The sequence below is a fragment of the Ictalurus punctatus genome, chromosome 17 (genome assembly GCF_001660625.3).
Source record: "Ictalurus punctatus breed USDA103 chromosome 17, Coco_2.0, whole genome shotgun sequence".
Classification (NCBI taxonomy): Eukaryota; Metazoa; Chordata; class Actinopteri; order Siluriformes; family Ictaluridae; genus Ictalurus; species Ictalurus punctatus.
Window position 1 is genome coordinate 13000895 of NC_030432.2, and position 10857 is coordinate 13011751.

General features: G+C 40.2%; 1 protein-coding gene across 1 annotated transcript in view; it reads right to left on the bottom strand.

The window, feature by feature from the left end:
- The window catches only part of wsb1 (WD repeat and SOCS box containing 1), an 11921-nt gene extending 1719 nt beyond the window's left edge, over positions 1-10202 (bottom strand). The window contains exons 1-9 of the mRNA XM_017490509.3: positions 9803-10202; positions 8777-8945; positions 6954-7225; positions 5559-5690; positions 4858-4958; positions 2161-2333; positions 1958-2071; positions 1104-1211; positions 1-253 (exon numbers count right to left, since the gene is read on the bottom strand). The exon at positions 1-253 is cut by the window's left edge and continues 1719 nt beyond it. Of these exons, the coding sequence (XP_017345998.1) occupies positions 91-253; positions 1104-1211; positions 1958-2071; positions 2161-2333; positions 4858-4958; positions 5559-5690; positions 6954-7225; positions 8777-8945; positions 9803-9842 (1272 nt within the window). The 5' untranslated portion in view covers positions 9843-10202 and the 3' untranslated portion in view covers positions 1-90. The remainder of the gene's footprint in view (positions 254-1103; positions 1212-1957; positions 2072-2160; positions 2334-4857; positions 4959-5558; positions 5691-6953; positions 7226-8776; positions 8946-9802) is intronic.
- Between the last annotated feature and the right edge of the window lie 655 nt (positions 10203-10857).

The following is a 10857-nucleotide window of genomic DNA, read 5'->3' on the forward strand; positions in this document are numbered from 1 at the left end:
TTATTGTCTCCAACCCCAATCCCCTCTCCCAACCTTTTTCTTGCAAATGTTGTCTTATTGATTTCAGAGTGCTGTGGCGTGCTTCCTCGGCTAGAAGCTCCTGTAGGCCAGGTAGTCTTGCGTGCATTGAGGGATAGACAGTGCGTAGACTTGCTGTGTGGAAAGTACTCTTCGCAGTGCCATGCGACACAAGTGCTGCAGGCTAGAAACGCTGCGTGGACATGCCCAGAAATGAACACTGCCATCGCGTGAACTAAGAAAGAAGACGACAGACAGATTGATCGTTAACACCAGTGTGTACATATTTAGGAAATCTGCATTTATGTAATACTTTAAAATGACAGTTAACAGCCCTTATTTTAGGCTAACTGGCTCGATCACTTCTTTACATTTATGCCATTTGGCAGACACCCTTATCCAGAGCGACTTTTCTCTTTTATCTCATTTATACAGCTGAGCAGTTGAGAGTTAAAGGCCTTGCTCAAGGGCCCAGCAGTGGCAGGCTGGAGACGCTAGGATTTGAACTCACAACCTTAACCACGGAGCTATATTCACTGATAATTAACAGTATTGTCATTTCAGTTTCATTGGTTTACATTTACAAATAAATTGATCTTGATGTGGAGCTTTCTGCAGTCTGAATTCAGACAATACACTATGAATAGAAAAGCGGTCATGCAAAAGGTTTCCCACACTACTGCTTCGGGAAAGAGCCTGTAGGCAAAGCTTGTAAAACCTGCATTGACAACCTACCATTCCAATGCATTTCATGTAGGCCACAAAACCAGTCCAACATTAAACCATAATTTCATGTCAAGATCAAACTGCTGTCAGCACACAGGATACACACACCCAATGTGTCAATACTAATATTTACTTATCGCACATCAATTTATTAACTATACTACATTACTAACTATAATATGCTAGGGCAAAAAAAAAAATTTCAATAAATAAATATAACCCCCATCAAGACACATCATGGTTATTTGTTCTACTAAAACACACTGAGGTAACAATATTTATTTATCTGATATCTTGAAGTCAAACACCTGAAAGGGAAAAGTAGCCATGCAACAACACTCTGCAGAGTAATAACTCACCCAGCAGCTAAAACACTTCCATCTGTGGAGAAGGCACAGCAGAGACCATTAGTGAGTGAGGCGATGGCCTGGGGAGATTTCTCATCGATGCTCCAAAATCGCACCAACCTGACCAAAAGACACAGCTTGAGAGCTTGAATAAAAACTACATATTTAATCATGCAGATCACTACAGTACCAGTGATTTATCCCTGATCAGAGATTAATACCCAAGTACTGAGGGGGTAGTCACAAACTACTTTTGCAAAGAAAGAACCACCTGCATTTTGATACAAGCTTTATGCCTTAATATGGTGCTAGACTATTTACTTCTGCTTTTTCATCATCTCCATGCATGTATGTCACAATAAATGAATTTGAACATTATCAATATGACCATAACACCATTATTCTGTATGCTGCAGATTTCTGTCCAGCAAGACATGCTGTAAAGAACGTTTTACAGAAACGTTTTGTAATACACACTTCTATCCTCTCAGCCAGAACTGAACCACGCCTGCCATCCCTATACACCTCCCTCTCAGAAACCCCTCCCCTGCAGCCAGCCAGTAACATGTTGAGGCAGAATGACGCTGAACAGCACATCTTGATGATTAATAGCAGTCATGTGAGAAGTATGTGATCTCTCCAGGGAGAGGCCCAACACACACACACACACACACACACACACACACACACACACACACACACACACACACACACACACACACACACACACACACACACACACACACACACACAAACAATCCCTCCCCTTACAGCAAACAATTATTTAATGCTTCAGGAATTTTAGTGCTTTCAAACTTAATGTTTTATCATAAATCTTTTATCATACAACTTTACTATAAATTTACCGATCATCAGTGATGCTGGCAATATGGCGGCCATCATGACAAAAGGCAACAGAGCGAACCCAGCGGTCATTGGCTCCCCCGGCGAATATGGGAGAAGGAGGAGGGAAGAGGTGCCTGCAATGGAAAACAAGCAGAAACATGAGTAGCCATTACAGGCACGTGGAGAATAAAGTTATGAAACAGTATTTAATAACAAGCCTTACCCTAACTCAAGCAATATAGTGGCCGTGTGAGGATCCCACACTATGATCCGGGTGTCATAGGAGGCTGTGGCAAGCAAGGCTCCATCGGGAGAGAACTCACAGGACACCACATCATTATGGTGGCCCTCCAGCTTACGAATCAGTGTGTACTTATCCATGTCCCACAGGAACACCTGTAAGGTAAGACAGACACTGGTTATAGCCCAGCTTCCCTGCACTGCCAAATACAGCATTTGCACAACCCAGGTGTCAGACAATTATACACAATTAAGGTCAAATTAAAAAGTATATGCTCAGTGTCATTTTTAACATTACACAGTACAGTAAACAAAAAGAAAACGGTAGCACATGCCATTCAAACAGCAAGGCAGTTAAAAATCACTGGACAATGATAAGATCTACAATTTTAACTGTTAAAACTTGTGTCTAATACACTATTAAATGATGTACAACTGAAAAATATCTAGACTATCAAAATGTCTAAATTCTAATTAAAATGCATGTCTAGATTCATCTTGAATAGTAGCACTACTAGTTACATTACAAAATGTATTTCAGTTGAATTACCGTAAAAAAAAATTGAAAAATAAAATATATACAAACAAGTAGTAACTTAAGGTAACATAATGTTACTCCACTGGTATCCCCTTTGAGTTTTAGTTCACTTGAGTTTACAATAGGCTCGCACCGCGCCGGCGGAGGCCTACGAGGAGAGACAGATACTGCAAGAGAAGAGAACATTTGATTGCCAAAAGGTTGACGCTTTTGGCAAACAACATACAGCAGCATACAGCATGATCATTGCAAACTCGTTACATCAAAATTTGCCATGTGCTTCTTAACAGATAGATTTGCTCCAGAACAATGTCCCAGTTTGTTTCTGGCTAAATTAGAAATTAGTTGGGTTTTTTTTGGTGAAAAGGCATTGTTACCAGTGTTTTATTAGTTGAGATTTCATTTTGAAGGCATTGCTCTTGAGCAAAAAAAGTGTACATTTGCATTACAATAGCCAGTGTCCAAACTATAGCTGAGAAAATACTGAGTTAGTGTGTGTTACACGAACAGTACATATATTTTCCGCTCCCTAAGGTTTCCACCCCCGCTTACACAGCACCATGAGATGAAAGGGCTCCAGTGTCCAAGATCCCAGCCTGCTTTTTAAATTTGGGCAGAGCCTGACATTTGCAGCTGGAAGAGCCAGAACTGCATTAAGCTTTAGCAGCGGGGTCTGTCTGGCGGCAAAGGAGTTTCTGGCACCAAGCATGTTACAAGGAGTTACAGTTCTCCAAAAAGCCTCTAGCACTTCTACATCTGCTGCCTGCATGGCTTGGGTATGCTGAGGGCAGCATCAAGTCAAAGAAATGACTTGAAAAGTCTTCAGGTTGTTGATGCTTCAAACATTTTTATTAAAAACAGTGCATTTGCAAGCAGCTTTTCAAGCAGTATTAAAAAAAATAAAATCATAAATAAACCCCACAAGGGCAGTAATCACCAAACTGCAGATCAAGGCACCAAGAGCCCTTTCATTTTTCACAGATGCCGACAACGTGCTATTCCCTGCACCACCAACTAATATTAAAAGGGTTTGAATTTGATTTCCCAAAGCGCACCAGCAGAGGCCCACAAATCTACAAGCGCAGGACACAGGGAACTAATGTGTGGCTGTTAATGATTATGATGGTGATGATGATTCAAGTGCTACTATCCGGAGTCCTATACATATAGCAAGACACATGAGGATCTGCTCAGGCTGACAGGAGGAATTAAAGAGGAGGAACACGTGAGGGTAACGGAGATACTACAAATGAATAAAATGTAAATAAAATGTGGTAGAAGGAATAGTGTTGGGGAAGATTTTTTTTAAGTCATATAAACCAACTCTTGTTGGATATACTGAAGAATACAATAAAGGGAGCATTAACTGCAACAGCAGATGTAGACAGACATGGAGCAACACCTACGTACAGGAAGCCCCTGCAGCCAGGAGCACGGAGGCCCCTGAGGCGTGGTATCACGGAGGCCCCTGATACTTCCCCTCAATACCACTCACACACAGGGCTCTGCCTCCACCTGGGATAGGGAAAGCAAGACACTTATAGACACACAACCGCATGGTACAACGACTGCAGTCTGCTCATGGTAGGGCGAGCTAGACTAGCTCTCAAAGGCCAGAAGCATTTGAGGTATTGTGGCCAGCACAAAAGTCACGTGTTCATCTGGCACGTATTTTAGGATAATCAGTGCCATAAGGGCTCAGCAGGCTAGGCCCATTAGTACAATAGAAAAGTAGTAAATTACTGGAAGTGAAGTGACAATTAACTAGCATACCATTTAGCTTTATAAAAATGGACAATAACGTTTCCTGTTCCTGAATGTTTTTTTTTTTTTTACGATGATAGCTGTAGGGATGATTTTCTAGAAAATAGACACCAAGGCCATTACGATGCCATGGCATTTCTATATTCAGTATGCTCAATATGTACAATGTCAGTCACACAACAAAAACAAACAAACAAAAAAAACCCAGCATCAAATGCAAAACTAGAGACAAAGCTGTAAGAGCGGATCATGACACCGAGCATTTTGTACGGATTCACTTTAAATTCTCATGGATTTGTCATTCAACTAGTTACAAGCAGTAATACTCAAAACACACACAGTACATCCAATCAGAAAATTGGATTGTGAAGTACGTACCGCTTTGCCAGCACCCACAGAGCACAGCACTGAGGAGTCTGGGGAGAAAGCACTGCAGTACACCCAGTTTTGATGCCCACGCAGCACTTTCATCATGTTCCCTACAATGGCAAAGCGAAAAAAAAATAAATTCATTAGGAGCTGGGACCTGACATGGCACTGCGTTAGGCTTATGCTGTGATTGAAAATTGTAGGCATAATCTGTAGGTTTATGGCTTCCATCTATTCTCATAGCAACTGGATTCTGAGAAAAACAAAAGTTTAACATGCTTAATTAAAATGCTAAGAGGAACTGTGGGTCCCATGCTGCCTTGAGTTAGAACTGTTAGGAAACTAAACCTTGTTCCACTTTCTTTTTCCAAAACAGCAGAAATGGAAAAGAGCATGAAATATGGCACATATTATACAGTATGTGTGTGCGGATGAGTTTTTGCAGGGAAAGGAGGGTGTAAAATAAAAATATAAAACATTCATCATCCACTTGAGGAATAACTGGCATGCCTAGTCAATACATAACCCACATGTGACAACTGTTCACCATTTAAATAAAATAAAATAATTTAAAAAAAAAGAAAAAAAAAAGAGCTTGCTAGAAAAACAAGGCGACAGCCTTTCCAAACGTTCAAGATAGGATGTCTTGAAGGACTTCCAGGAATACTGCCTGGACCCCACAGTTTTAGATCAACAGGATGTCTTCTCACCATCGTCCTTGAGGTCCCACACACGTAATGTCTTGTCTCTGGAAGCAGATACCAGCACAAGGCTTCCATCTGGTGCAAACGTTAGATCCCGCACAATGTCTGTGTGATCCATCAGATTCAACAAAAGTTTTCCTGCACAGAGAAAACAAGAAAGAAACATTAGAAAGAAAATGGCGTGAAAAGACCCAGGTGACTGTTGGCACTTTTAGTGAAGCACTGTTTACTATACAAAGTCCACATCAATTGATTCCTTCTACAGAGAAAGCCTTTGAATCGACACAATCAGCACACACAATTTGAAGAACATCATAAGAACTGGCTTCAAGACCGACAATAGGGGAAAATGTTAGAATTGTTACTGGAGATTATTACTGTAAACCATCCTCCCTACAGATGTACAGCTCTCATTAGCTTGAGAATCCCTTTTGACACAACTAATCCTTTTTTTTTTCTAGGTGTTGAAGTCAATGGCCTTGAGGGACATGCAGTCAGTGGCGAAATCCTGTCAAGATAATTCACATTAAAGCCCTACAATTCAACTCTGGCTTAAGTAATTGCAGCTACTCACTTTCTGACAACCACAAAAAGTCTCAGTGTAAAGTGAACGTAAAAATTTCCGGCAGTTTCAACTGTCGAAAAGGACCATATTCAGGATGAGATGCATTACAAATAAACCCTTGTACAACAAAAACATGGTATGTTCAAAGAGAAAGTGAGTCAGAGATAAGGGATTATAAGCAGTGGATCTTTAAGGCAGTGCCTCTTGGGGAAGCGAGAAGGAGGTGGTGGTGTCTGTTACAGCAATTGCTGGCAGTCACTCCGATACACCCAAACCAACCAATAGAGGCACAGGTGTGGGGTCCTCCTTCTCCTCAGATATTTCCCTTCTACAAAAGAAACTGCTGTAAAACTGGCAGTCAATTAATAACGACCTCAGAAAACATTCCATTTCTGTGAGTCATCGTCTCCATTTGAGCACGCGTGCACACACACACACAGAGTCAATCCAGAATCGCTGCTTTGGTTGAAGTTGCGGAAAAAGTCATTGAAAATCAGTATCAGACCTTGCTAAGCAAATTCACAAGAATGCCACGTATAACAGAGGCCCAGAGGAGGAAAAAAATCCACAAGTGTATAGAAAAGGCTTGTCAAAACTCATGATAAATTATTCTTGCTGTCCACTGTGGAAAAAAAAGGGAAAGGTACATGCAGGAATTGTAGAGCAGTCAGGGAGTTTATAACAGCCTACAATTCACTTTTGCTAAACAGAGCTGAGGCAATACTATAACTGGTTTAGGACAGCATGTGTTGTGAGAGGAAACAGCCTTTTAGAGAGTGGGTCTTACTTTTGAGTTCAACCAACAATCACTCGGTTTACGAGTGGAAAATTCTTACCTGTATACACGTCCCATATCTTGATGCGGCCATTGTTGAGGCCGGTAGCCAGCAGCAACTGGTCTTGGCCAAATTTAAAACGGTGCCACTCAATATTCACACAGCGGCTCTGCTTTTCGGGAACAGAGGAGCCAAACGCCAGCCCCCAAACAATGTCACCGCAGTCGATGGTGTGCTCTCGGGGCTCACCCGGCACCAAGGCAATGTCGTTACCGTGCCGAGACAAACGCCTGGGTCCTGCGCCATTTAGCCACTCCTCCTTCCTCATAGAGCTAAGATAAGAAGAGTTAGAATAAGAAAGAATTACTGTTTGCCATGATAAGTATGTTGCCAAATAAAGGGGAGGGGGAAAAAAACAGGTTAAAGGTTACTAATGCTAGATAAGATCATTCTAAGTAAACTTGATAGTAGGTAAAAATGTGTTAATGTTTTAAAAAACAAAACCAATCAGCACTAAAAACGGTATTATAATGTTTAATAAGAAACATAACTATAGTTTTTATTTATAAAAATTTATTGATTTACTGCAGAGGTCCTAAACTTCCTTCATTCTATGTATCTTTGATAGTTGGATGTTTGGTTCACTTTCTTCAGCTTTAGAATAAAGAAGCTGATCATGAGTTGATCTTCAGACAGGCAGATTCATCATGAGTAAGATTTTCTGAATGCACTAATGAACTTTCAAATATCACAGACTGAATAAGGAACTCTTTCTCTCTAATTGACAAATAGGTCAGGATTCACAAATACCACAAAGAGCTAGTGAGCTGAGAAAGGGCATGTGGTGTAGAAACCCAGTTAATGATATAATGTGTGTCCGGCAGCCAGTAAGGAAACAGCAACTTCTCTTTACCTCTTTCCTGAGACTATTCACTCTCAAGCCAGATAAATGAGACAGTAACTAAAACAAAAGGCAATTCATTAAAATCCTCCACACTAATTAGACCCAGAGAGCTTTCCATCTGGCGCAAAACATAACCGTCCAAGATTACTCCTTGTTACGTTAGAAAAACAATACCGGTCTGCCTAGAAGACTCTGAATGTAGTCTAATAAGCCACATAAAGTATGATAGACATCAGACATGTACAACCCCTTGTAGTATTTTTTTCTTTCTTTTTTATGCCATAAACAGAGATTGTTTTAGGTTGCTTGGAGCTAATAAGTTACTCCATGTTAAAGATTCACTAAAATACCTTACTTGGTAACATTGTTCTTAGTAAAACTGCAACATTCTCTCTCTCTCTCTCTCTCTCTCACACACACACACACACACGACCAACCCGCAGAAGGCTGAATAACTGTTTGGCTTTGTTATGGTGTGAAATGTGCTTACTTATTCACTTTCATACTGAATAAGCATGCCTTTGACTCGATTCAGATGAGAAATTGCTAGGCTAATTTCTGACAATGACCACATTCCACTCCACTGTATGGAGCCAAAACATAACGCAAAAAAACAAACAAAAAAAAACAACACCTAGTGCTCCTCAATCTGAAATGTTTATGACAGAAAAGTGGACTGAATGGGGATTTAGGAGAGATGATTATGACAGGCATATGGTTTTCACTGTTGTCTCAGAATGCCCAGAGGCACAGGCCATAATAATGAGTAACGTATTATGGGTAAATTTGAGGCAGTCTCAAAACAATGATTCCTTTCATTTAAGTGCACAAATGTGACAGGGCAAGAAAGACTGCAGACACATACACCACCACGTCTGTCTTTGTGGATAGCTGGTTACAAGTTACTGATAAAACCTCAAAATGACACATCACAGCTAATCAATATACAGGAGAAAAAAAAGCATGTGTGTATACTCACAAGTTGCTCATGCATTTTGACCAGGGTACGAGTCGTACAATGCGGTGTCCTTGAGACCAAGCAAAATAGGAACCATCAGGAGCAAAAGCCACAGTCCATGTCTCCCGTCCAGACTTCTGGTCAAAGGGAGCCACAGGAGCTAGAAGTTCTCCAATGAACTTAGCTTTAGCTAGAAAGAGAGATACATCAGCATTAGCGAGATACATCAGCATTAGCGTGAAAATCCTGCTGGTCATGACAAGTTGTCATTTTGAATTAGATATTTTCCCCCACATTTATCCTGATTAAATTATCATGAGGACCTGATCAGAACCCAAGAAGAGATGTGTGGGTTTCAATTACAGAGAATTCCAGGTTGTAAGCATCCAAAGCTGGCTATGGGAAGATTTGAAAATTTAGTTAACAACAACACAACTAAACCAAAGTAATCGTTCATCAGATAGGAAAGATAACACACCAGGCACGTTTATTACAGTTAATCATTATCACTGGGCTTCCGGTGTGGGCCGAGTTCTTTTGTTTCGGTGGCTGTTGGTTTAATGAACTCTTCATGGGTAGATTTCTGATATGAACTATGATTTGTGCGATGAATATTATATACTGTTTGTGTATTATGTATTGTCTGTATGTCTGCTACCTTTTGGTGCAAAACTAGTTTCCCTTAAGGGGGACAATAAAAAGTAAACAACAACAACAACAACAAATATAAACACTATGCTACTTTATGTGATCCTGCTCCAACCCCAAGCAGATAAAGGACACGTTGGTAAACCTGCCCAACTACAAGAATAAAACCAAACTGAACGTCAAGTTTTGTATAACCCTACGCAAATAAACAACACACAAGACGTGAGAATGACAGAGCGTGTACATTAAAGGGTCTAACAAATAAAAAAATATGTAAATTGTGTAAAAGAGGAATCAATGATACCCGGTGAGGAGTGAACTAACCCGGTCCCTCCCCCCATCCGTACCACAGCCTAAAAAAGCAACAAAATACATATACAAACAGTTTTATATACTCACCTATTTCATTTTCGTTGACAAAATCTGGGAAGCTTGCCATCTAAATAGAATCCAGACTCTTTAAACAACAGCTCTTAGATGAACCAGCTCTGATGAAGTGTGGTGAAACACGGCTGACGAAACCCTCTATGAGCTGGAATGCGACAGCGCGAGCTCAGATCAAGGCTAGCTCAACACTCACACAATTAGAACCTCACTTTACATATATTAAAAAATAATAATAATAATAATTATTATATAACCAAGTCTTCAGAGCGGTTAAACCTTCTATAACGCAAATTCGAACATTAAGGCAACGCAAAACCAATTTCTTTTTTCGAAAACGTATATTCTCTTCCAGCGCGTTCCTTTCTCTTTCCTCAGCACTATGACTAGCTACGTTTGGACAATGGCCGCTACACCAGAAGGACGGTTACTATACAGCACGTCAGCACACTCGTTCGGTGACGTCGTGACTCCTCCCACTGATTCGTTCGAAGGCACTTTCATCGAGGTTGTGATTGGTCAGAATTGCGGAACGTGCATGAACGCACGTATTTGGGCGTCCTTTTTCCCATTGTTTATGTGAATGGAATGGATTTTTTTCTGCTGGAAATAAGTTAGTATTAATTATTTTAATATTAACTATTTAAAAAAAGTTCTGAATTTTGAGTGGTGTTAAAACAAATCTGCCCTGGTAGCTAGTGCTTGTTACATCTTATCAAAGTGAAACTTGCCTCAGTTCAATATGTCGAACGAATCAGTAATAAAAAAAATCCCAGCAGAATAAAGATGCTGTAGATTTATACTAAGCAAAAAATAATTATACACGCACCATAAACAGTTTTAACGTTTATTTGTAGCTTTGCATATTGAATATAAACATGTTTTACATGTACATGAATATTTTAAGTTTCTCGGCTCGTCCAGGACTTTCAATTTTGAGGTCAGTGTTCGCTTGAACACCGCCAGCTTTTCGTTAAAGATTTTTTTCTTAATAATAATAATACCGATAATAATAACCTTCCCAAGATTTATATAGCGCTTTTGTAGACACTCAATGCGCTTTACATAGT